Source organism: Molothrus ater, chromosome 6 (assembly GCF_012460135.2).
Source record: "Molothrus ater isolate BHLD 08-10-18 breed brown headed cowbird chromosome 6, BPBGC_Mater_1.1, whole genome shotgun sequence".
Taxonomy (NCBI): Eukaryota; Metazoa; Chordata; class Aves; order Passeriformes; family Icteridae; genus Molothrus; species Molothrus ater.
In genome coordinates, this window is record NC_050483.2 from 27,006,660 (window position 1) to 27,033,077 (window position 26,418).

The following is a 26,418-nucleotide window of genomic DNA, read 5'->3' on the forward strand; positions in this document are numbered from 1 at the left end:
AAATCCACCTGGACACATTCCTCTGTAACTTGTTCTAGATGACCCTGCCTTAGCAGGAGAATTGGACTAGGTGGTCTCCAGAGGTCTCTTCAAACCCTAACAAATGTAAACCAATATAAGTAACATGGCTGCAACAAGGCCATAATCAGGCACTCAGTTTAGTACACACTTCAGGAAATAGCTACACATTCTGCAGAGTGTCTGCAATGCCTCTTGGGTCCCCAGGTAGCATTGTAAATATACAAAATGCTAGTAAATATACAAAATGCCTGGTTTTCAACAGGTCCTTCTATTATTTTGTCCAGGAAACCCTGATTGACAAAAAGGCTCTTTGCAGTAAAATTACATTGTTTTTAATTTTTCCTCCATTTAAAATAAAGTATCACTTTTCCAAACAAATACTTAACATCAAATTCTTACACATGGTTGCTTTTTAATAAAGGAAGTGTTTTGTGTTTTATTTCTCTTTCAAATTGCATGTATCTGACAAAATCTAACACTGAATTATTTTAAAAGCTTGTGCTTTAGAAATTAAGTCTGAGACCTCTTAATCTACCTGTTTTCTTGTTGTTTTTTTTTATTTATTTTTTATTTACAATTTAACATTTACTTCCTGAACCTCCAGATTGCAATCTTGCATTGCGGTGCATATGCTGAGGTAGGACTGCAGTGTGGAGACACAGGTATTGGCACTGGGAGAGTGACAGAACAGGAATAGGGGAGGTGCTGCTCTTGCGCAATTGATAACAGGTCCAGCTACTGAAGAGACACAGGATGAGGCAGGAACCTTCACACAACAGACAACCCTTTCTCCTACAGTTCCTACTTGAAATGAGTTTGGAAAAGAAGGCAGTCTGACAGGTATGGGTGATACCAAGGAGCACATTGCAGCAGGCTCTGGTCCTGGACTTCTGGAGCTGCTTGTGTTAGCAGAGGTTCAGGCACCAGATAGGACTTGACAAAAGCCTATTCAGCTGATGAGGGAGTTTAGAGACCAGGCGTGAAGAGATCTTTTGTGGAGTTCACAGAATGGAGCTTCTCTTGTAAAGAGTGGATGAATAAATTGTTCAGTTGGCATTGATTGTGTGTGAAAAACATGTGACTTTAATCAAATGATAAGGAATAATAAGAGTTGCAGAAAGCTATTGAATCTGAGCAGCAGCATAATGACAGTTAACTGGAGAGAGATCCCTGAGAGCAAAGCAAAACTGAGTACACTAATGAAAGATTTTTATCTTCCTGGGCTCTCAACTTTCTAGGCAGCTCTCAAACTGGTCTGACAAAAATGACTTTGGAAGGAGAAATTTTGTTGATAGAGGCCCTCCTTCAACAGGCCTTCAGCACTGGCACTATTTCAGCAAGACCCTCTTGAGAGATCAACACATTTGGGAAGAAATTTCTTTCTACCTGAATGGTGAGGGAAAAAAAGGCACTAGCCAAAAATGAATTTGGATTAAAAAAAATAATCTTGGGCAGTCGTGGAAAAGCTATCATAGATTTGGCTTTGGTTGCTTTTTTTGGAGGGCATTGTTAATTTGGTATGATTCTGAGTTAATCACCACCATAAGGTGAAAGCTTTTTACAGTCAGTTTAAATCTAGAGGCTAGGTTTTCTGTCTCCCAATTCTGCTTCCTCCCTAAGAATAGCTGTCAGCATCTGTTGACATCACTACTAAAGAGTTCTACAACTAATTAATCCCTAACTTAATTGCTGTATTTAGACATGCTCTAACTTATCCAACAGAATCTTAATACCCTGAGTGTCAAACAGCAATCCAAGACATTACAGGAACAGACAGGTACATCCCAAATACAAGACAGTGCTAGTACTGCCATTCTTCTTGGATGACAAGGAAAAGTACTCTTCATTTTTCCATTCAGCACATAGTTCTTTTTTGGAAAGAAACAGACTGTCACCAGAAGACCACAATGCTTAGTATATGAGCCTCATTTCAAGTAGCTTCAAATTTCTAGTAGGTTTCTCGAGCTTCATGTAAATGGAAAACGTTTCTGAAGTGTGTATGGCTGTAAATATGAGAATTCTGGGGTAAGGTAGCTTAGGACTCAAAGTCAGAGTCATCATTATTTGGATGTCTACGTTTATCATCTGTCATTGCCAAGGTGTGATCCTCTCTTTCACTGCTGAGGGTGCAGGCTGCTTGTTAACATTCTGTGAGGTGTAAATACTGCAAGCAAGGAAGTATCTACTACTCTCTTCAGGTACTTGTTTCTTCATATCATGACCACTTTGAGCTGTCAAATTTGTACCATAATGCAACTTGCTTGTTGTTTCACATCTCCTCTGTTTACCTAGTTAAATTAACTTAGAGTGCTCCAAATAAATCCCTTTCTTTTTAGATTTATACTTGTAATTAAGCAGTCATTTGGTTATTTGCATATTTCAAGGCTTGTCTCAGTCAATCCCTTCAATTCACCAGTCATCACCAGTCATTTTGGTGGCTCAAGTTCAATCCTTGCAGATCTGCAACTGCTTGCATGTGTTTAAGTGTTCATCCCAAATGCAAGTGCAGAAACTCCTGAATCTTTCCCCAGGAGTGTTCCTGTGCGTGGGCATGTGCTTTGCTCTCTCCACCCCCCAGAACAGGCACCCCCAAAACACGATCCATAGCTACCTGACAAAATGGAGTAGAAGGAGGATCAATTCGGTGACCTGCTCCTGGATAACTAAGGAGTTCAAAGTTCTCCTTCCCATGCTGGCGTAGACGCCTGATTGCCAGCTCAGCATATAAGGAGCTCTTCCACATCCGATCATCTTCCCCTACCACTAAGAGAAAGTGACCTTCTGCTTTTTCAATGGGGATCACGCTAGAAGAATTAGCAGGATTCGTTGGGTCATCCAGAGCTTCAAAAACATCAAACACACCAGACTCAGAGATAGTGACTTTCTCCATATCAAAATGCAGCCCAGGCAGAGTCGTCTCACCATAATGGAGGTCTGCAACTGTGTTTGAACTACAGCCAGAGATTGAGACAGCAGCCACTACTTCTGGCAGGAAGGTGATCATGGAGAGCGCTAATTCCGCCCCTTTCCCAGTCCCAATCACTCCAACTCCTGGTCCTTTCACCTTCAGATAAGATAGGGGGTGGAAAAGAGAGGAAGAAAGGAATAAAGAAAGCATACATTATAATGGGATTAGCCATTAATTGACTTTGGAGTGGTTTTATTAAAAAAAGGTTAGGTTAATTATTGATGTAACCTGTTGCAAAGTGACAGTCTGGACTCACGCTCCTCCTTCTGTTTTTTTTGGTCTTATTTTTCAGAGACACCAAGAGAGATCACACCCCACAAAAAATGCCAACAGGCACAAGGCATATTATCACTCAGTCTTTACCTGGTCCCTACTGCATATGTTAATACAAGTTTTTTCTCATTTTCCTAAAACAGGTAACAGGAAATTCAAGTCTCAGGAAAATAAAGTAACCTCACAAACTACATTTGAAGGCTTAGATAAGTAGCATTTGTCTTGTCTTATTCTAGCCTGGAAAGTAAAACTGAAAGCAACATTCCACATCATCAAAATCATTCTTTCAGCTACTATGAGCAGTGTCATATCATCCTCTATTAAAACTAATTGCTTCCATGTAAGAAAAAACCCCAAACAAGCCCAACATTTTATCACCACTGGTCCTGTTTGGAGGATACTCCAGCATTCACTATCCTACTGATCAGCAATCTTCTAGCTCCAGCATGAATTTAACGGATACTTTGTGCTGGAAGAAATTCACTCTCCCCAATCATATGTGTAAGCCACAATTGGGCCTAAGCTTGCCCAGCAGAAACTGATACTCAAATATAAAAAAAAAATCACCACCACCACTTAGGCATAACTGCTAAATCCTCCCTAGTCCCAAGAGATTTCCCACTGCACTCACCTTTGGGTGACGCTGTAGGAACCTTGCTGCCTCCTCAAAGTACTCAAGTTTTAAGTCTTTCAAGATCCTAGGAAGATCTTCAAAGTCAAAATATGGCAGAGAAAGAGCAGCAAAACCATGAGTAGCCAGGAGACTGGATCTAAATTCAATCAAGCCTCCTTCATCACCATACATGTCAATCACTCCTGGAAAGGGACCATCCCCTATATTAAAGAGAAGAGTTACAGAGGAAAAGTTATCAAACAGGACACAAAAAACTATCTGGTGAAGAGTAAACAACAAAATGCTTAAGACATTTGCTATTAATAGTCATATAAGACATTAGCTATTAATAGTCATTATTTTTCCATTTGCACAGCAGAGATTTAAGAGAACCAGTGCTATGTCCCTCTCCAGCTATTTCAAACTAAGAATAGGTCCAAGTCCTTACATTCCTGTAAAAATATATGAAGTTACAGGTTTCACTTTTTAAAACAAAAAATAAAAAAATCAACCAACAAAAACCCCCAAACAAACAAACAAACACAACAAAAAATAATTAACAGTTCTAAATGTATTTTTCCATGGTCTTAACCTCCTGCCCTCAGACCAATCATACACCAAGTCAGCTATTTTCCCACAAAGTCACTTCTTAATTAGCAAAGTGCAAGCTCATGAGTAATGAGGCAAGAGCACTGAGCCCTTGAAGTAAATTCTACAAAACTTTCATAAACTCTGAAATAAACTGCATTGAGCAAAGCGCAACAAAGATAACCCATTGTTAAAACCAACTGGACTTACTTGCTCTCTCTCAAGCTCAGCACTGTAAACCTTGGCAGGAGAGCTGCTCCTGCAGACATGACGAGACAGAAGGCCGAACTGAGAGCTGTGGGTGCGGCTGTGTATGCAGGATGATGTACAGATAAACGTGCACATACATGTGCACAGTCTGTCCCACCAAACTACACAAATAGTCAGAACCACAATTTTAAACAGCTGTGCTTTTGCAGCCAAGGTCATGTAAAATACCTGTATGCCAAGCCAGGAGATCTTAGGTTAAAAGGCTAAAGATGCTACTTAATGGAGCTTTAAAGACCCCAAGCAAGCTAATTTTTTTGGTTTTTTTTCCTCTGGCCACCAGATGTCACGTCTTATGTGTCCTGATCCAGCTCGCTACCACCATCTCAGTACAAAGAGGACACACTTGTTGCAAGAGTGTGTTAATTCTCTGACACTACTTGTATGTGCTAAAGAAAAGGTCTCTGGCATTTCAACACACTGGAGAAAAGGAAGTTTTCTTCCTTTTCCTTTTAGCATGTCCTTCCTAGACATGTTAAATGGTGGAAACCTCCCAAATTAAAGCATTAAGAAGTCAGAAAGGGACTGAAACTTGCTTCTGGGTTCTTACTCGTTCAGTTCTGATCTTTTTTTTTATTGAAGTTCAATATTCTACTTGAGAGAAAACAAGTTGGAATAAATTTATTATAATGCTATGGTCAGCAGTAACCTTTATTTAGCAGCAATCAGCCTATATGGCAAGAAAATACGTATTTAATCATCACTCCTACCTGGAAAGCTTTCTAGCAAGAGCATGTAATCAGAACATAGTCATAGATGAATGTGTTTCTCTCTCATGAAGACACCCTTTAACTTGCACAAGGATCCTGGACTGCTTCTTTGAGTGCCTACACATGCCCAAGTATATGGGTCCTGCAGAGCTCACTAAAAAGCAGGATAAAATGGGCTAGACAACTTTACCAACATTTAAAAACAAACAAACCTCCACATCTTTAACTCTTATTCCTAAATTGAGAAATTGCTTTCATATCAAAATTACATCATAAGCCCATTCGTCCTCTCACTTTTAATAAGAATGATAAGACTGGTTCACATTTAAGATTCCTATCTTTAAAATATTAACTTTTTTTTGTCCCTGGAGCAAAGAAGGGTATGGTCATAATGCTGTAACTGGATCCTCAATCATGAGGGATGGCAATATAATTTAAGCAATGATTCCAGACTTTTCAACACTGTTACAATGCCAGAGTTTCTAAAGGGGAAATTGCAGTTTCATCTTGCAGATGTCTGGATTCCCACTGAGCTCAGCAGAAATCAAACTCATCCTCTAAGGCAGGATAGATCAAAACAATGTCTCAGAGATGGAAAATCCAGCATGCTGACTAAACATCTGAAATTCAAAGTTCAATCTCTGTTGTTTTTTTCCTCAGTGGACTTTGGATCCGTATCTAAATGGATGAAAAAAATCATTGGTTTGGAATGAAAATACTTAAATACTTAATAACTATAGTGATACTTACAGGAGTTGCTGAACCAAGTAGTTTTAAATTATAGGTAATGTGGAGGGCAGCTCCAGTACCCACAACACTCGGGGAACTACAAGTTTAACTCATAGCTCAAGCATACAAACACAATCACTGGTGTAAGGTTTCATTTTCCAGCACCACTCACAGACCATCAGAATATCACACCTCATAAAGCACAACCATCTCATAAGCAGAATAGGCAGAACTTGATCATAAATCCATTTTGGTTTTATACCACAAAAGACCCAACTACTAACTGTAGTAACTCTGTAGGAACAGAGGTGAGATACATATATTTTTTAGAATTTCATCTGCCGCTCTGCTTCCTGGCTTGTGTTTCAAAGCGAAGAAGAATACCTTTTAAATTCAGTCCTACTTAGGGTAAAATTCTTGGGACATTCAGCACAGGCTCACACAATGAAGCGCATCAACTTTTCTGGATGTTAGATTCTGGTACTCCAGAGCAAACATAAAACCTACTGAAAAACCACAGGCTGAGCACAGCAACGAAGTAAACTCTACATCCCCTGTTCTCCTTTAGCTCCGGCCCGTCCCGCAAGAGCCGCCTCCCCGCGCCCGCCCTGCTCGGTGCCGCCGAGAAGAAGCAGGCGGGGCGGCCGCGCGAAAGCCGGGCCCTGTCGCGACAAGCACTTGGGATATCTTAAGAGTTCAGGGCCACCTGTCTGCAGGGCAGCGTTCGGCTGTTGGGGAATGAGGATTCCCCGGGTGACAGCCTCTGCAAGGGTTTATTTTACGAGATTTTCCTTGCTCTGGTCCGAGAAGGCGGGGGCTTCCCGCCGGCCTCGGAGCGAAGGTCTCGGGCCGGGGCACTCACCCGGCGGCAGGAAAAGAGAGCCCCTTACGACTCCTTCCTTCAGCCGGATCCTTCGCACGCCGGGGGCTGTGAACAACCTCTGCACCTCGGCCTTGGCCATCACAGGCCCGGGCATGGAGCCGGGCAGGCTGTGGCCCTGGTGGACCAACACCTCCACCTTCATCGGGGCGCTGGTGTTGCGGGGAACGAGCCGCTGGTACGGCCTCTCCATGCCGGCGGGGGCCAGGCTCCAAAAGAGCCCCATGGGCTCCACGCCGGTGTAGTCCCCGCCGTGGGAGGCGTCCGTGCCCAGGTGCAGCTCCCCGCGACTGTCCGCCCGGTAGTGCGCGCACGACTGGAAGAGGCAGCCGCGCTCATCGGCCGCCACCGCCCGCAGGGTCACCGGCTGCCCCGGGCTCAGCCCCGCCACCCGCGTCTCTACCCGCTCGTCCGCCGGCCCGGCGGCGGGGGACACGGCCAGGCTGGCAGCCCGTCGGGCCGGCGGGGTGCGCAGCAGGGCCCGCGCCGGGGCGGCGGCGGCAGCCAGCGCTCTCCACATGGCGGCGGCAGTGGCGGGTGCGCGGTGTGGCCGCGCCGCCCGCAATATCGGTACCGCGGCCGCCGCCCCTTCCAGGCGTCCCCAATAGAGAGCAGATCCCCTCCCCGCCCCCCAGCCCCGCAAGGCCGCCAGCCCCGGGCCGCTCCCGCCTCCCCCAAACCATCCAACTGACTGGAACAGCGAGCCGTGGGCATCGGTTAAAGTTTCACTTTAATCCATTACAAGTACAGTGGATACCAAACACACAAACGGGCCTGGCGCACAGACAACAGCAGAGGCCGCATGCGGGCTGCAGGCACCGCCGGGTACAACATGTTCGGCGACACAGTGCAACTGCCCCGGCAACTCCCGGCGTCTTCTCCTTCAACCCCACGCTCGGCTGCACAAAGTTACTGCCGATCCCGGCGGGGCTGGGCGCTCACCCGGCTGCGCAGAGAGCAGCGGGCGTGCAGTCGGAGCCCCGCTCCGCCACAGCGGGCCGGCCGCCTCAGGCCCCCTCCAGGCCGCCTCACGGAGCCGCCGCCGGGCTGTTCTCAGCAGCCCTTAGGAGCAGGCAGCTGAGACGGCATTTGGGGAATCTACAGGCAGGGAGCTCCGACAGTGCTGCGGATCTCCACAGCGACACCCAGCCGTGCTGAGGAGACAGCCGGAAGCGACTCCAGGATGACAACTAACAGGACCTGTTCTGTTGTTTCTTCACGCTTATGAACTCCCAATGACTATTTAAATGTCTCATTTCTACTGCATGCTTTCAAAACATCACATCAAGCTATGGGCTGGTTTGTTGCCTATAAATGTGAAGTGTTACCTGAGGGTGCTGGCACAGTAGTACTGCTTTTGATAAGTGAAATATTAGATATTTTTAAGGCATTTTATTTTTAAGGCATTTTATTTTTAAGGCTTTTTTGTGGTTTGAGAGAAGGGCAAGGAGCAACAAAGGAGGGAGAAGTGCACAGGGAGAACAGAAACATTACTGAAGGCAGATTACTGCCTCCAGAAAAACTGGAATACTGGAACTAGAACACAAAGCTGGGCATCGGCATACATCTCATCTGACAAGGCCAAGGCATGTTTTCATGCTGGTTCTCAGCTTGGATGAGTTACCTACCACTTCAATTCACACTCAAAGCACACAGCCTTACCACCGTTTGTTTTCCCCAGTTTATAACCCTGTGCTACATAAAACAGGAGGCCAAGGCCTCTAACCAAGATTAGAGGAGTGTATAAAAAGGAAGCTGCTTTCTTGCTTTCACCAACCATCACCCTCCAAGAAACCTAATAGCTTATTCTCTGATGTTCCTTGTTCTCATTCTGAGCCATTTAACAAAACAGTTAAACAGAACATTTAACAAAACCAGCATCTTCATCTGTAAAGTAACCTAATTCATATCAGAGCTTACTGGATGTTCCAGATGGCTCGCCTGTGAGGTGTTTACGAAAGAAAGCTTGGATCTGCTGCCAAGCATCTATCTGTGCCTCACAGTGTGCCTTGGGCTCCCCTCCCCACATCACAGGCTTGCCAAATAGCAGGTGCATTGAGGCTGCACACATCGGGAAAAAGGGAGGTTCAATGTAGTGTCCTGCTCCAGGATAACAGACTATCTCAGGCTTTTCCTTCCCATGAGCTTGCAAACGTTTGCTCCCCTCAACTGCAAAGAATTCACTTTTCCAGTTGTGATCATCCTGGCCAACAATGAACAGGAAGCAACACTGAGCCTTCTCCAAAGGGATAAAGCTTTGCTGGTCAGGCCCTTCTAGTGGGCTGTTCAATACATCAATAATATCAGCAATCCCGGACTTGCTGACCTTGATGCGTTTTGGATTGATCCCAAGGGGTGGAATGGTGATGTCCTTGTAGCGGAGCACCGCACCCACGTTTGCCACTGAGCCGTTGATAAGGGCAGTGGCTGTGATGCCCTTTAGGAAGGAGGCCATGGAGACACACAGGTCACCCCCCTTTGAGTGTCCAAGCAAACCAATTCCTGGACCTTTGACCTGCAGGTGAGAGAAGAGAAACCATAAGCAATGAACCATGGCATGCTACTTCTTTAATATATTGCCATGTTTGCAGCTGTGTCTGTCCTAAATTTGGACCCCACCTACAGGCATCTGAGGTTCGGTGTACAGGGCCCATGTCTGAAGGATCCTAGGCACTGTTCTGTGCTTGGTTTATGATCCTAAGCCCTACTGAGACTCCAGCATCATCCTAACAAAACGACAAGGTTCAGTGCTGAAGCAGAGTACAGCTGTGTTTGCAAATGTGCAGTCCCAGATTCCCTTTATTTATTATGCAGTTAATAGAAGAAGAGGGCAAGTGCAGGGGAGGCCTCCTCTGCAGTTGCTTTCTTTCAGTGCAAAATGCTCAAAGCCAGCAATGATTATGATATTGTCATCACGTATGTTAATGTATTTCTTATATTCAAGGTTCCCCTATTAAGAAGCTGACGTGGGGTAGCAGGCTCCACATGAGCTGCTCTCCTGCTTCTCTAGAATGTTTGGTATCTAACTCACAGGAAGTAGTCTGAGGTAGCTTATTCATTAAAATTCATCTTAAAAATATAACCTATTGAAACCATTTTTCTAGGGGAATTGTACACTCCCCTGGAGTCAGTCTAGACTAGGTTACCTTTATTTTCTTTTACACAAGGCAAATTAACTAGAATAGGAAAGTTAAATGACCTTACTGGGTGCTGAAATCCTGTAAGGATACTGGAAGAGGGTTAGCTAATACCACAACTCTTCAATATCCAAAGACTCTCAGGGGCAAATAGGCTCTGAGACAGCATCAGAATCTAATACCTTCTGTGTCTTATAACCAGTGTAACAGGCTTCAAACCCACTAACTTTGAAATATGGGAAGGAAGAAATTAGAAAATATGGCCGAAACTTTGCAACATATTAAAAACACGGTGAGAATAGCAGTGGAGGTGTTAATGAGTGGCAATGGTACTGTACTGCTCTCAAGGGAAAAAAAATGCAGGGTGAAGCAATTTTCAGATTTTTTTTAGGCAGAAAAGTGCCATGAGCAGTTAAGGTTAAGATAACTAAAAAGCAGACAAGACCTTTAAGAACTACTCATCTTTCTGAGGTTGAGGAAGGTATTTATTTTCATTCTCCAGAGAAACCAAGTGTTGGTTTGTGCAATTCTAGCTACTTTCACTCATAGCTACTTATAAGGAGATGCAGAATTGAGCAGGGCTGTCTTCCAAGAGGTGCTGAATTAGAAGGAGCCCTAAGTGCATAACTAGCTATTAAAACCCATACTTATGATATACCAACATTTGGAGTGATTTTAAGAGTTTATAAAATACAGAGGATCAAATATGTATTGGTGGACTTCCTTGAGTTTCCTTGGTTTCCCTGAGATCTGGATCACAGAAGGCTATCATGTGCTCCACAGCTGAAAAGGACATTTAGTTCTGAAGGACATTCTACAGAGCTTAAATCTGAAATCCCCACTGCAAGTCCAGTAAGCCTCCAGGAAACTAGCACCCTAGTTATGACACTGGGTTGAATGGAGTAGAAATTACCAGTATGTGACCAATGTGTCATTGTTTCACTTGGGCAGCTCAAAAGGAAGAGATGGAATAATCTGCCAGAGAGCCATTTTAATGGGAGTTAAAGATATAAAACAATAACAGCCAACTCAACAGCAATGCTATTTTAAGTACAGCAGCTCTGCCCCATCTGTAGTCTGACAGGACCTAACTGATGAGAGTTTGCTGTAGTGAGAGTCAATGAACAAACTAACCTGGGTGTGGTGTAACATATAGTTTACAGCTTCTTCAAAATATTCCAGGTGGAATTCCTTCATCCCTTTGGGGAGATCTTCATAGCTGTAGAAAGCCAGAGCCAGCACAGCAAAGCCGTGGTTGGCCAGCAGGCATGCCCTGTATTCAGGGAGTCCTCCTCCAGTTCCATACAAGTCAATAATTCCTGGAAAGGGGCCACTTCCTGAGAGAGACCACATAACAGGACACATTAACCCACAATTTTTAATTTATATTCCAAATTCATAGGCCTTGGAATGTGTCCTTAAAAAAAAAAAAAAGAAGAAAAAATACAGCAGCAGAATGGTATTGAGGGTCCTAAATTACTGTGACAGTTTTAATGAAGTGGCTACATTGCTTCAAGATTAAACAAACTAGCACAAATTAGCAGGTCTGCTAATGTTTTAGATAACATCAGGAAACAGGCAGCTGGAAGAGAAGGGATCTTTTTACAGTCACAATTAGTTCTCTGTATCATGTAAATTCACTGCAAATGTATTAAGCTCTACTTCAAAAAAAACCCAGCACGCTTCTCCTTAGTGTGTTTCTCAGAAGGCTGATTCAAAAAAATCGCATCTTCTGATGGTTCCAGCTTCTCAGTTTTAGTGTAAATGCACCTCAGTCATTTATTCTCGGATTAAGAGAAGAAAGTATTTTAAACCAGCCTTGCTCACCTCGTAAAGGAAGCATTACATTAGGTTCATCATGGGACAGGGACTGAAGTCCAGAGCTGAGAAGGATTGCTGCAAAGTACTAACCAAGTATGGAAAGGAGGTGGCCAAGAGGGAGACTTCCATTCCTGCTTAGGAAGGAGGGTGAGGCTTCCCTCAGGTGTCTGCAGACTATCATCAAACGTATGTAACAAGCAAGAACTTGAAATTCACCTCCGGCTTCAAGGAGACAGATGAAGTCAGAGCCTAAGGCACTGGCTGGCACAGCACATATGATTTTAGAACTGTCATGAAAGAGTTATCTGGGACAGACAGGAAGGAAAGGAGAGAGGGGAAGGCACGTGATACAGAGAGGAGCTCCTTGGGGTTCCAGAGATATGCTTGGTGAAAACCTCTGTATTACGGGGGGAAGGAAAGGTGGGATGCTGTGGGGGTGTGGCTACTGCAGAACCAAGGGAATGCAAGAGATGAGGTTTCCTACAGAACACAAGCAGAAATCTGGACAGGTGATGGAAGGATAACAGAGCATTTGTCAGGCAATCTGAAAAACTCACAGGCCCTTTCCATTATTTTCTGACAAAAATACTGCCACGGCAAGTCTCTCCAATGTTTTCCTTGACCTGCTCACAAACAGGGAAGAACTGGGGACAAATGTGACAGCAAAAGGCAACTTGGGCTACAGCAATTAGGAAACTACTAAGTTCAGAATGCGTGGAGAGGCTGGAAAGGGAAGCCACAGATTAAAACTCCTCAGTTTAGGAGAACATCTTCCACTTACTCAAAAGAATTACCATCTGATTTTCCTGGAAAACAGCAAGGTGCAGGAAAAATGCCTTGAAAACTGGCTGACTCCACCTCCCATGGCATTTGGGAACAAAAAGTGTACTGTGATCAATGTCGTCATGTCCAGTAGAAGTCAGATAAACAGACACACGTGCTTCACCACATGAGGCTGCTCCGTGTGAGGAGTACGGCCAGCAGATCAAATCTCGTCGGGCGGATCAGGCCACGCCTTGAGGAGTGTCCAATCCCTACTGGCGAGACGCAGCTCCTCCTTGTCCTCTGCCGGGTCGGGAGCGCTAGGGGAGCCCAGAGGCGGTCTGCCTCCGGACCTGCGAGAGCGGGGCCGAAAGTAGAGGGTACAACGTGGGGGAGGGAGCCCGGCATGGCCGGTACTCACCAGGGGGGCAGGAAAAGCGTCGCCCGGATCCTCCCTTCTCGCACCGGCACTCTCCGCACCCCGTCCCGCAGGAACGCCCGCTCGTGCTGCGCCTGGGCCAGGAGCCGCCCGTGGCGCTCCCCGTGGCCCTCAAACACCTCCAGCTGCAGGAGGAAGGGGCTCTGCACGTCCCGCTTTACCAGCCGCCAGAAAGGCTTCTGGGGCTGCAAAGCCCAGAGCAGCCCCATGGGCTCCAGGCCGGAGAAGCTGCCTCCCGGCAGCGCAGGACAGCGGGCGAGGTCCAGCTCCCCGTCGTCGCCCGCCTGGTAGCGGGCGCTGGCCTGGAAGAGCTCTCCGGTCTCGTCCCGCAAGGACGTCCGCAGAGTGACCTGCTGCCGCGGGCCCAGGCCCTGCACGGCGATGGCCAGCGGCTGATCGAAGAGGCTGCGGGCGGCGGGCGACAGGCGGATGGAGGGGGCCATGGAGGAGAGTCCCTGGGCGGGGGCTGTCCCGGGGCTCCAGGCGGGGCCGCGGCTCCGTGGGGCTGCAGGCGCGGGGCCGGGCCAGGGCAGCCGCCTCTGCCCGGCGCGGGAGCTGGCCCGGCACAGGGAGCGGGCACTGACCTGCCACATGGCTCCGGATCGCTCCCGCCTCTGGGGGCGGATTCTGGGGCAGATCCTCGTGAAACCAGGGCCGGGCTGGGGCCTGGAGTGCCGCTGGCACGCCCCGGAGGGGAGGAGCGGGGCGGCAGCTCCCTTGTCCCGGCCGCCTGCTTCCTTCCTACCTACCTGCGTCCCTGCCGGCTTCTGCCTCCCTACTTCTCTGAATGCGTGCTTCCTCTACTGTCTTCCCCCCGCTGCCTTCCCCGGCTGTGGGAGGCTTCATCCAAACGCTGCCGAGTCCTTGAACCCCGTCTGGGCCTCGGCGAGCTCCTCGGTGTCCCACCGAGCTCTCCCGGGCCGGGCGGTGGCTGCGGGCAGGAGACGAGCCACCGAGCAGAATCGCAGTCGGAATTCACTGGAGGGAAGGGCCAGTATGAGATAGATCGTACAGAGATGGGACAGGGAAGGGCCGGTGTGAGACAGATCGTACAGATGGGACAGCTCTGCACGGCACGGCCAAGGGACCGCAGCGAAGGCCAGCTCCAGCCGAGGCGGGGAGAAACCACACCAGCACTAGCTCACCATTGCTTCTTGTCTCCTTGCCGGCTCTGCTTCTCTGTTCGTTACCTCAAGGCATGGGCAAGGTGGGTTATGTCTCCACCAGGCTCTGCCCGGCCTAGGCAGCCTCACAGCCTGGTGTGTTAGGAAGGATGGTCAGGGTGCTCAGGGATGCAGGAGCAATAAGGGAGGAGCACTTTCTCAGACTATTTAGGTAGGTCAGGAAGCATGTGGCTCTTCTAGTAATGGATTGTACAAGGATTTAAAAAACAGGGTCATTCAGTCCATCTTAGGCAGAGATGGATCTTCTGATCCAAAAGGAACTGCAGAGGGAGAGCCGTTTCCTGAAGCTCCCACTCTTCCTGGAAGATGCTGGCAGGGATGCCTTGTGCTCTGAGCTCCTCGTGCCTGTCTTAGAGGTGTGAAAGTAGAAGCATCTAAGGGAATCTTACATCGCCCTAATTGGAAATACTAAGTGGTCAGAGATACTGGGCACTGTTTCATTCACCATGGAAATTACCCTTTCTCTCCAAACAGGTGAGGTGTTCTGTCATCTAGCATTTGGGTATGTTGTCTGGTGCCCTGAATGTGTGGCAACTATTCCTGTTGTTGAGAGCAACACTCTGTGGCTTACACTATTGGATTTGATCATGGGCTTGACCATATGCGGGAGCAGATGCTAAGGGTCCTGGAGGCTTCAGCAAAATTCCTTCTCCTCCATGCTTGGTGACACAGGAGCTGTGGAATAGAGTGAAGGTAAGGGGACTAAGTGTCCATCTTCTGTGGTCTCCCGTTCCCACCTGGGTAACCTTTGATCCCAAGCTGCTGCAAGCTTTCTTAAGCCTTCACCCTGGGATGAGAAGGTAGTCAAGCTGAAAAGCCTGCTTCTAACCAAAGCACAGCAAAAGACTCCATGGCTTTCAAATCTCAGTCTCTTTATTACAATTCTCATCCCAGTAACAAAGATTAAAATGTTCCACATCATGTAGGAGAAGATCAAAATGGCTGTAAATTCAACAGAAAGTTTTTTTTGCATGATATCTTGGGGCCAGAAGTATCCACAAGCCAGAGCACTTCCTTTGGAAGGGAAGATGGAAAGAAGGCACAAAAGGCAAACAACCTTTCCCAAGCTTAACCAGAGAGAGCCCGAGCATCCTGGCCATAGCAGCCATTCTTACGCACTTCCAGCAGCACAGAGGTCAGAGACGTTTCCATTGCAATGACACAGTCACCAGAAGAGCAGTGAAATCTCTGCTCCAAAACTGTCATTACAGACAATTAGTATGACCTGAGGATAGCATATTCATGTAGAGACCACAGTGACATGGAAAGCACTGTCAAGTATTAGAGGAATAGAAACCACCCAAGAAACATAGCTCTGCATTTTGCACATGACCTGTTTTATCAAAGACTAATGCAAAGACCATTCCTTTTCTGGACACTTGAGCAAAAAGGTTGAGAGGGGGACAGAAAAGGCAAACCCATTATTTTCTGTGTTATGGATATGCAAAGATATGGAAAATATTGTAGTTGTACTGGTACAGCTGTGACAAAGGTTTGACCTCATAACTGCAGTAGAATTTATCAGATCCGGTTGTTCAAAATTGTGTGTTGCTTGCACATTATTTGTTGCACATTAGTTAACAATTAAATACTTTTTGAAAAATGCCTGGATCTGTGACCAAGCATGAACCTGAGCTTTAGAATAAGCCCTGAGCTCCCCACCCAGGACTGCTTGCTTGTGAAAAACAGGGTGGCTTCCTGTGTGGTACAAAGGGAAAAAGGGTGGGTCTATGCAGTGCCCTGTTCCAGGGTAGGAGAGAATCTGAAAATTTTCCTTCCCTTGAGCTTGCAGAAGCTTGCAGACTTCAGTAGCATAATACTCACTTTTGACAACACGGTCATCTTGGCCTACCATGAATAGAAACTGTGCCTCACCTTTCTCTAGCGGGATCCGGCTTTGGTTGCCAGGGGCTTGAAAGGGATCATCAATGACATCAGAATAATCAAGAAATTTGGAATTGGTGGCCTTGGCTTTGTGTTCATATAAGGTCACAGTGGGGATGATTTTATCTTTGTAAGAGAGAGGAATCAATGTAACAGCAACAGGGGCATTGAGGGAAGCAACAGCCAAGATGTTCTTCAGGAAGGCAGCCATGGCAAGGGACACTTCGGCTCCTTTGGAGAAACCAAGCAGGCCAACCCCTGGACCCTTCACCTGGGAGATAGGAGGAAGTGCTCATCAGTGCTCAGCTGAAAAGCACAACAGCTGATTCATGAATGGGCAAGATTGTCTAATGCTGAGAGTTTCCAAAACCATATGAAGAAAGTCATGGCAATGATTACTTTTCCTTCTGGACAAATGACAGGCATACCCTCCCACACCCCCTATACTTCCTCCTCACACTGTACTTCAAACCACTCATATGCAGAATGTTCCCTGGTATTCTGAAATCAGCCAGGAGTGGGGAGACATGATTTCATCCATCTGGGGACAGCTTGTAGGTCACAGCTATGAATTATTTGTCTTATACCCTGGCAGATGCTCTTTACTTTTCACTCTTTAAACTGTAGGAGGACATTTGGTGGCAACTCATGAAGGCTTTCTCCTGCACACACTTCCCACTTGGTTACATCTGATCTGTCTCTTGTGATATTGCTTTGTGATCTCTCTCCACCCCCCTTCCAGAGCATGTATACTTGCCCCTTCTCTTTCCTAGAACTCAGACACCCAAAATCCTTGCAAAGGCCAGCCCTGCCAGGTGAGTAATTCTGCAGCTTCCTCCAAAGATGACTTAAGCAAAGTGAGAGGACTTTACAGGAGCAGTTCCTGGAACCCAGAGCAAATGGCTGTTCCTACCTGTGGGTGCTGCAGCATATAGTTCACTGCCTCTTCAAAATATTCCAGGTGGAGTTCCTTTGGTTCCTGGGGCAGATCCTCAAATTGATAATAAGCCAGGGCGAGTGTGGCAAAACCATGATTGGCCAGCAGGCTTGCTCTGGGCTCAAAAAGACCTCCTCCAAGTCCATGTATATCAATGACCCCTGGAAAGGTGTCTTCTCCTGGAGCAAACAAGACAAAGATCAGAATTGCCTGAAATGACTCCTTTCAATGTTTCTCTGGTTTGGAATACATCAAACGAGGTACAAAACAGGAACTGCAGAAAAGCTTATTTTGGGGAAAAGATGCTATCAGTCACCTTTGCAGTGTCAGCACCTGAAAAAATTCTAGAGTGTGTTGTAGAGGAAAAAAGTGCAGGAGCAGAACCTCTTAGGTAAAGTGCAAACCTTTATTTGTTTTAGGAATCAGCACTACTGTGCATTGTGCTTAGGGCCAACAGGAGGAGAGTCTTTGGTAAAAGAATTTTGTTTCAAATTCTCTTCCTGTAAGCAGCCCTGTAACAACAAGCGCTTCATCTACCACTATAAAAATCCTCAAGGTATCATGGTTTGATAGATGCAATGCAAACTAGAAACTTTTAAGCTTTTTTCTTTGTATTGTGGCTTTTTAATACTTGGGATCCCTTGGAAAGCTGTAAGTCACCCAAACCAGTATACTTTGTTTCTTTGCAAGTCATATCTGGCAGCAGTCAGTATCAAATTCTGCACAGGATGCCACAGGTACCTCAGTGGGTGATCAGCAGATATCTGGATCTTTCTTGGTCCAGGATGCTCTTTTCCTCATCCTGGGAGAATCCCAAACCTGTCCAGCCAGTGCAGGGAAAGAGAATGCTTTGCATGTTGCATTCCTCCAGCCTGATTTGTTTTGGGACTGCAACATGCAGGAAAGCTCCACAAGCCGCAGGCCAGAGAAGGTGACCCTGGACCTGTTGGGAAGTGAAGAAGACCTAACTCACACCTACTTCTGGCTTCAGGAGAGCCACAGGCCTGAGTGGGCTCATGCCTCCCACCCTTTGAGGATGCCCTTCTTCCACAGTCTCAGTGGCTTGCACCAGTGGCTTGTGCATCCGCAGATAAGGCTGCAGGCAGAAGGTGGGAATGTGCTGTGGAGTGTCACAGAGGTGAGGAGAGAGAGAGCACAGCATCTGTTCACTCTCTACCTTGGACCAAGGAGAGCCCTGCCATCAAAAGTGCTGTGCTCTTCCTTCTGTGGCTGTTTGCATGCAGGCAACAGCACGTCTTCTGGCTCTTCACAGGCTCTGAGCACTCAGAGCAGCGGCTGTGTGGCCAGGGGCCAGGAGTGCAGTTGTCTGTGGCCCATGGCTCAGCTGAGTATGGCAGGGCTCTGTGGACTTGCACTGAACAAACCCAGAAAAGGTGGTACAGCTGAATAAGGCCATGGGGGTGCTCAAGGGAGGTGCGACAGTACTGTAGCAAAAGCCCTTTGAGCTCTCTGCCTCTGCATGGCCTTAGGTCATTTGCTGAGGAGTATCCAACTCCTGAATCTGAATGTGGAGATATGTGGTGTAGAGACCAGGCTCGGGAAATGAACATCATTGTGAGGTATCTCAGTGCAGGACAATTTGAGTGTGGTGAAATCATGGTTGTGAAACACATCTCCAACTAGAACTAAGAAAAATACTGGCTACAGACTGAGCTTGCAGTCTTGCTAAGTTGAAGTTTGTTTGTGGTGGCAGTAGGATGGGGATAAATGCTTTTTATCCTGTGCCTAGGAAACAACTTGAAGTGCCTATGAAACAATTCAAAGCGCCAGACAATGTGTGGCAAGGGCTTATAATGTTAAAAGACAGGCAAAAGGTGGAGGTCAGGGGACTCGGAGGAATTGCACTAACATTTGACTTACTGAAAGTGCCTCAGCTCAGGGGAAGTGGGACATTTTGGAGACAAAGTGTATACAGGTGGCTTCTTCCCTCTCCTGGTCAGCAGGTGGGGGTATAGGTGAGGCAGAGGAGGGACTTCTGGCCTTGTTGTGGGCGGGATGCTTAGTCTGTGAAATCAGCCTGCCCACACCCTGGACTCTGGCAGGAAAGTCTTGGTGTAGCTGCCCAGAAGATGCTGGAGACAGGTGGTGTCTTGGGCAATCCTTAGATCTCAGAAAGGTGCTCTGCACCTTTTCCGGAGCAATTAGATAATTGTCTTTTCCTGCTTGAAAGATTTATTCCCTGTAAATGTTCTTGAGCCCCTCCTCTTCCCTCTTTCACAAACTGATGATGCTCACCCCAGTATGGTGGGCCATGGTCACCAAATAGTTACTATAGTTAGTTGCTGTTGGGGGAGGACGGAGAACCCCAACCCCTCCCAGGGAGTAAGAATGTCTGACTGTCACAGAGCCCTTCCCCACCACTGTATTCTGCAGCTTCTTGTCCAGCAGCTCTCAAGGCACACTCACATTCCCTTGCTGTGAATTTCTTCATGGTTGTTTTTTAGTTTGTTTTCTTTTTTTTTTTTTTTTAACCTCAAGCCCCGAGTAAGAATGGTTTTTCCTCTCCCTTCTGCAACTGTGTCCTGGCACATGCATGGGCTGGTGAATTGGGAAGCATGGTCAGGCTGGTCAGTGGCATGGGAGAGGGGAGGGAAGGATGGGGGAAAGAACGTGGGGCTTTAATGGACTCCACAGAGGTCATGGAACAACTTTCACCAATAAAACACCAGTTTAGAGAAAGCAGGACGGCTGCAGTTGGTACTCACCGGGGGGCAGGAAAAGCGTCGCCCGGATCCTCCCTTCTCGCACCGGCACTCTCCGCACCCCGTCCCGCAGGAACGCCCGCTCGTGCTGCGCCTGGGCCAGGAGCCGCCCGTGGCGCTCCCCGTGGCCCTCAAACACCTCCAGCTGCAGGAGGAAGGGGCTCTGCACGTCCCGCTTTACCAGCCGCCAGAAAGGCTTCTGGGGCTGCAAAGCCCAGAGCAGCCCCATGGGCTCCAGGCCGGAGAAGCTGCCTCCCGGCAGCGCAGGACAGCGGGCGAGGTCCAGCTCCCCGTCGTCGCCCGCCTGGTAGCGGGCGCTGGCCTGGAAGAGCTCTCCGGTCTCGTCCCGCAAGGACGTCCGCAGAGTGACCTGCTGCCGCGGGCCCAGGCCCTGCACGGCGATGGCCAGCGGCTGATCGAAGAGGCTGCGGGCGGCGGGCGACAGGCGGATGGAGGGGGCCATGGAGGAGAGTCCCTGGGCGGGGGCTGTCCCGGGGCTCCAGGCGGGGCCGCGGCTCCGTGGGGCTGCAGGCGCGGGGCCGGGCCAGGGCAGCCGCCTCTGCCCGGCACGGGAGCTGGCCCGGCACAGGGAGCGGGCACTGACCTGCCACATGGCTCCGGAGTTGTTTGTACGCTGTCTGCATTCAAGTTGAGGCCTCTTTTATAAATGAAGTTTCCTACACATAGGCGGGGGTGGGGGGAATTTAAGCAGGAATGGTGTGGATCCACAGGTGCTGGGAGACGCCAGATTTGCCTGGAGCTGTTGCTGCATCCCTGCCAGCACCCACGGCAGGGCAGGATCATCACAGCCGATCTCCTGACACTGATGGAGCATCTCAGCTCAAAGAAGAGAAAGCTCCAGGGACACCTTATTGCCACCTTTCAGTACCTGAAGGAGGCCTGTAAGATGGAGACAAATTTGTTAGTAGAACAGTGGCTTTAAACTATAAGACAGTTGATACAGATTAGACATAAGGTAGAAGTTTTTTACAACGAGGGTAGTAAAACAATGTCCCAGGTTGCCCAGAGAGGCGATGGATGTCCCATGCTTGGAAACATCCAAGACCAGGTTGGACAGGGCTCTCAGCAATCTGATCTAGTTGAAGATGTTCTTGCTTATTGCAGGGGGGTCGGACTATATGACATTTAAGGTCCCTTTCAACCTGAACTATTCTATGATACTAAGATCTCCAAAAGGCTCTCTCCAGACACTTGTTGATGCATAGTGTGCTTATCTGCTGTGGTCGAAGTTCTCTACAGCAGGCCTGCTGGACTGGACACAGACACAGTTGCATCCCTCCTTCCTGGGTTTCTCCTGTATGCTCTTTTTTCCTCAAACTCAGCCAAGCTGCAGGCCTGGGAACATCTCAGGCAGAGACAGCCCCACCAGCCAGCACTGCTCTCCTGGCATCTCCTGAGACATGCCATTTTGTGTGATGACAACACCTGACATTGCCATGAGCTACTCCGAGATTTATGTTCCTCCCTCCCTCCTGCTCTATCACATTCCCTTCTAGCCCACGCTCAAACAAAGAGTCTTATCCTTGCTAGGGCAGGCCCAGAGGTGTCAGACAGTGCTGCTGATAACATCTGTTATGAAACATGCTGGGCAGGGAAGGGCTACAATGGGGATGCCCAGGTGCTGAAAACATGACAGGACTGAGAGGCAACTGCTGGCTCTGAGGTTTGCCCCAGTGTATCAAGCTGGCCTGGAGGACACCTGCAAAATGGAAAACCCAGGACAGCTGGTTCAGCTTGCATGAGGGGATGGTGTTCACAAAGGAGGTGGCAGCCCTCCAGGTCTGACAGAAATGGTGCTCCCTGGCCCCTGGTTTTGTCCTCGCAAGGCAGTTGTTGGGTGCTGGTGGCAGTTCATGATACACAGGTGTTTTAGAGTGTGTGACTTCTCTGCTGAGGGCAGGAGGCCCTCAAGGCCTTTCCACCAACAGGGCCCTTAATCTACCCTGGGATGGGAAAGTGGTCAAGATGCAAAACCTGCTTACACCAAAGCACAACAAATGAATACACGGCTTTCAAATTTTAGACTCTTTATTGCAATTCTCACCCCAATAACAAAGAAGGCAAACAGACTTTCCCAAGGCTTAACCAGAGAGAGCCCAGCATCCTGGCCATAGCAGCCATTCTTACGCACTTCCAGCAGCACAGAGGTCAGAGACGTTTCCATTGCAATGACACAGTCACCAGAAGAGCAGTGAAATCTCTGCTCCAAAACTGTCATTACAGTCAATTAGTATGACCTGAGGATAGCATATTCATGTAGAGACCACAGTGACATGGAAAGCACTGTCAAGTATTAGAGGAATAGAAACCACCCAAGAAACATAGCTCTGCATTTTGCACATGACCTGTTTTATCAAAGACTAATGCAAAGACCATTCCTTTTCTGGACACTTGAGCAAAAAGGTTGAGAGGGGGACAGAAAAGGCAAACCCATTTATTTTCTGTGTTATGGATATGCAAAGGTATAGTTGGTACTGTAGTTGTACTGGTGGAGCTGTGACAAGGGTTGACCTGCACGGCGATGGCCAGCGGCTGATCGAAGAGGCTGCGGGCGGCGGGCGACAGGCGGATGGAGGGGGCCATGGAGGAGAGTCCCTGGGCGGGGGCTGTCCCGGGGCTCCAGGCGGGGCCGCGGCTCCGTGGGGCTGCAGGCGCGGGGTCGGGCCAGGGCAGCCGCCTCTGCCCGGCGCGGGAGCTGGCCCGGCACAGGGAGCGGGCACTGACCTGCCACATGGCTCCGGAGTTGTTGTGTAAGCTGTCTGCATTCAAGTTGAGGATTTTTTTATAAATGGGGGTTCCCATGCATAGGTGGGGATGGAGGAATTGGGGCAGGAATGGTGTGAGCACACACGTACTGGACGATGCCAAGTGTGCCTGGAGCCTTGCTGCATCCCTGCCAGCACCCACGGCAGGGCGGGATCATCACAGCCGATCCCCTGACACAGATGGAGCATCTCAGCTCAAAGAAGAGAAGGCTCCAGGGACACATTATTGCCACCTTTCAGTACCTGAAGGAGGCCTGTAAAATGAAAAATTTATGAGCAATGTAACGGCTTTAAGATAAAGGACAAATTTTTCTGTTTTATGGATATGCGAAATCATGAAATATGCTGTAGTTTTAGAAACATACTGTGGTACAGCTGTGACAAAGGTTTGACCTCATAACTGCAGTAGAATTTATCAGATCCGGTTGTTCAAAATTGTGTGTTGCTTGCACATTATTTGTTGCACATTAGTTAACAATTAAATACTTTTTGAAAAATGCCTGGATCTGTGACCAAGCATGAACCTGAGCTTTAGAATAAGCCCTGAGCTCCCCACCCAGGACTGCTTGCTTGTGAAAAACAGGGTGGCTTCCTGTGTGGTACAAAGGGAAAAAGGGTGGGTCTATGCAGTGCCCTGTTCCAGGGTAGGAGAGAATCTGAAAATTTTCCTTCCCTTGAGCTTGCAGAAGCTTGCAGACTTCAGTAGCATAATACTCACTTTTGACAACACGGTCATCTTGGCCTACCATGAATAGAAACTGTGCCTCACCTTTCTCTAGCGGGATCCGGCTTTGGTTGCCAGGGGCTTGAAAGGGATCATCAATGACATCAGAATAATCAAGAAATTTGGAATTGGTGGCCTTGGCTTTGTGTTCATATAAGGTCACAGTGGGGATGATTTTATCTTTGTAAGAGAGAGGAATCAATGTAACAGCAACAGGGGCATTGAGGGAAGCAACAGCCAAGATGTTCTTCAGGAAGGCAGCCATAGCAAGGGACACTTCGGCTCCTTTGGAGAAACCAAGCAGGCCAACCCCTGGACCCTTCACCTGGGAGATAGGAGGAAGTGCTCATCAGTGCTCAGCTGAAAAGCACAACAGCTGATTCATGAATGGGCAAGATTGTCTAATGCTGAGAGTTTCCAAAACCACACAAAGAATATGACAGCAATATTTACTTTTTCTTTTAAACAAATGACAGGCATCTCCTACACATTTTTTTTTCTATTGTATGTAAAATATTCCCTTATGATAGCCAAGAGAGAACAAGCACAATGACACTATTTGAGCTCTGGTTGCAAGAGAAAAATAAGATTTTTTAGAGCTAATGTGGAAACGTTTTGGTAGTGGGAGGCTGTAAGAGGAGATCAAGGTTCCCCCATATTTGACAGAGACGGTTTCAGCCATCTCAGAGATGTACCTAATGCTGCTCAAAGATGATGAAGAGGTGGTTTTAATTTTCTTTTTATATCTCTCTGTCTACTCTGCTATTTACTGGCAATAAATTAAATTGATCTTCTCTAAGTCAAGTCTGTTTTGCCAGTGATGTTGGGCAAAACATTGATGAATTATTCCCTCTCCTTATCTTGACCTGTAAGGTTTCCCTTCTTAGTTTCTCCACCTCTCCTGTTGCTAAAGAGGATTGAAAGAGTGGCTTGGCAGATATCCAGATATCCACCCAGCCAAGGTAAACCTCCCACAGCTGGCTACCAGTAAAGGCTTTTTTCTTTATATTTTTTAGACTAAGGGTTCACGTGTGGGCATGTGGTGACAATTCATGAAAGCTGCTTCAAAAAATGCAGGTACCTCCTCTCCACAATGCAGTTGTCTTCTTAGTCACTCTGAGATTGTGGTAGCTGAATAGTACACATGCTCTGAATAGTACCAGTGAATATCTGTTGATCCTTCCCCTTTCCTAGGTGAGCATTCTGGCAGGGGCTAGCTAAACCAGATGAGTATTTCTGCATCTTTCTTGAAAGTGGCAAAGTGACAGGCACTTGTGGGACTGCCGACTCCCCTCCCCACTTTTTGTGCCTCATAGAGATTTTGTGAAACTCAATGGTCCTTGTGTCCTTCAAAAAGATGCTGTTCCTGTGCCCCAAGGGCCTGATTATGAGAGCAAATAAATGCTTACTCTCTCAAAACTCTCCTGTCCTGCTCAGCTTCACTTGGAAAAATTGGTGGATATGTTCCCTGTACTTTCATTTGTGTTTCTGCACTGCTTGGAAGCCCATGAAGGGACCATCAGCATGGTCCTTGCCTTACAGCATGCAGAACATTCCCCTCCAATAGCCACGGTGTCATGACCTCTGGAGGACATGACACTTCCCCATGCCTTTGCTGCCTGTGCTGTGCTGCCTGTACAACAGGGCCTTCAGGCCTGTGCTGCCCTGCACAGAACCCAAGCCCTACAGGAAACTCAGCCAGCTCTTCCTTACAGAGACCACAGGCAGCTCCCACCCAGGACCTGAGGTAACACAGCTAACGTGGCCCTGCCCTTATTGAACAGTGCAGAAAGACATTCCCTTGCAAACACTGTTTCTCTTTTACTGTAGATATGCTACATAGAGCTGTTTCCTTATACAAGAATCTTACAATACCTTAAAAGACTGAAAGGAGACAATCTCTGCTATGCACCACGTCTGCGTGACATGGGGAAATGCTTCTTTGCTTGGGGTTCTCAGCATCTAAAGGGATGTAAGTTTAGTGTTAGCTATAATACATGGCATTTTTAGATACCTTACAAAATATGCTTTTCTTACTGGGATTGTAATGGACCACCACCTTCTAGTTAAAAAAATTTGGTATACTCTGCAGGTCTCAGCAAGAAATAGCTTTCTGCAGAAAGAGCAATTAAGAAAAGAGAAACTGTGCCTCGCTAGTCCTGTGTAAATCTGTGAGGAGTACCTGTAAGGTGTCCTGTAAGCCCAGGCAGTTTCCAGAGTCCAGGGAAAGGAAAAGCTAAGATTTTATGCTGTCTTTGGTCGGCATTAAAATGCTCAAAACAGACATGGGAGTGCTTGCAGCCATCGCAGAAAGAACTGCATGAGCTCCTGGTGCAGCTCTGCAGCACAGCCCCAAGCAACAAAGCTGCAGTGGTGGTGCCTGTGGTTGCACACAGAGCACACAGAGCAACCCAGGAAGGGCACCACTGAGACAGGAGATATTTACCAGGGACATAAATGGTGCGGGTAAGGATGGCTGGTGAGGATGAATAGACAGGGGGGTCAGAGGATGAGTTTGGCAACAGCATTTCTGTCCAGCCACTAGCACTTCACAGAGCCAAGAGGCCCAAGGGCATCCCAGCATGATTTTGTGCAATTTTACACAGCTCAACTTTCAAGATTTAGCAAAAGCACACAGGCAAAAGAGGGAGGAAAGGCTGGCAGTGTTCCAAGTATGGGATCTTGGAGGATATACTGTACACTTAAATCCCAAATAGCTGAGTATATGGGTGCCATCTTGCAAAACCTGGATAACCCAACAGCTCAGAGGAGCACAGGGCAATGCACCCTGCTCACTGTGAGTATAGCTTCAGGAGGCTTTAAAGACAGAATATCTCTCACCTGCTGACTGCTATGATAAAATAGCATTGTGGAAGTGTTTCAGAGGTTTGCCAGTATTTATGGGAACTAACCTCACAGCCAGGCACACATTCGTGTAACTTGATAGGTCCTAAAATGAAACTTTTTCATCC

At 47.6% G+C, this 26,418-nt stretch overlaps 3 protein-coding genes across 7 annotated transcripts; all 3 read right to left on the minus strand.

Moving 5' to 3' along the window:
* Positions 1-337: 337 nt before the first annotated feature.
* LOC118687775 (acyl-coenzyme A thioesterase 5-like) lies at positions 338-7,569 on the minus strand. Its single transcript, XM_036384900.1, has 3 exons — positions 7,032-7,569; positions 3,894-4,096; positions 338-3,085 (listed from the first exon to the last, which is right to left on the minus strand). The coding sequence occupies exons 1-3, from the start codon at positions 7,567-7,569 to the stop codon at positions 2,510-2,512; spliced, it is 1,317 nt and encodes a 438-aa protein (XP_036240793.1). The 3' UTR covers positions 338-2,509.
* A 191-nt stretch (positions 7,570-7,760) lies between these two features.
* LOC118687768 (acyl-coenzyme A thioesterase 1-like) lies at positions 7,761-20,549 on the minus strand. Of its 5 annotated transcripts, none has more exons than XM_036384890.2 (3): positions 19,940-20,481; positions 11,321-11,523; positions 7,761-9,564 (listed from the first exon to the last, which is right to left on the minus strand). In XM_036384890.2, the coding sequence occupies exons 1-3, from the start codon at positions 20,397-20,399 to the stop codon at positions 8,959-8,961; spliced, it is 1,269 nt and encodes a 422-aa protein (XP_036240783.1). In that variant the 5' UTR covers positions 20,400-20,481; the 3' UTR covers positions 7,761-8,958. The 5 variants fall into 5 exon arrangements, with proteins under 5 accessions (XP_036240783.1, XP_054371259.1, XP_036240785.1 ...); XM_054515284.1 differs by lacking the exon at positions 19,940-20,481 and adding an exon at positions 13,195-13,758 and having other exon boundaries at positions 11,321-11,526; XM_036384892.1 differs by lacking the exon at positions 19,940-20,481 and adding an exon at positions 12,789-13,172.
* A 2,167-nt stretch (positions 20,550-22,716) lies between these two features.
* LOC118687335 (acyl-coenzyme A thioesterase 6-like) lies at positions 22,717-25,408 on the minus strand. Its single transcript, XM_036384259.2, has 2 exons — positions 25,322-25,408; positions 22,717-23,771 (listed from the first exon to the last, which is right to left on the minus strand). The coding sequence occupies exons 1-2, from the start codon at positions 25,406-25,408 to the stop codon at positions 23,190-23,192; spliced, it is 669 nt and encodes a 222-aa protein (XP_036240152.1). The 3' UTR covers positions 22,717-23,189.
* Between the last annotated feature and the right edge of the window lie 1,010 nt (positions 25,409-26,418).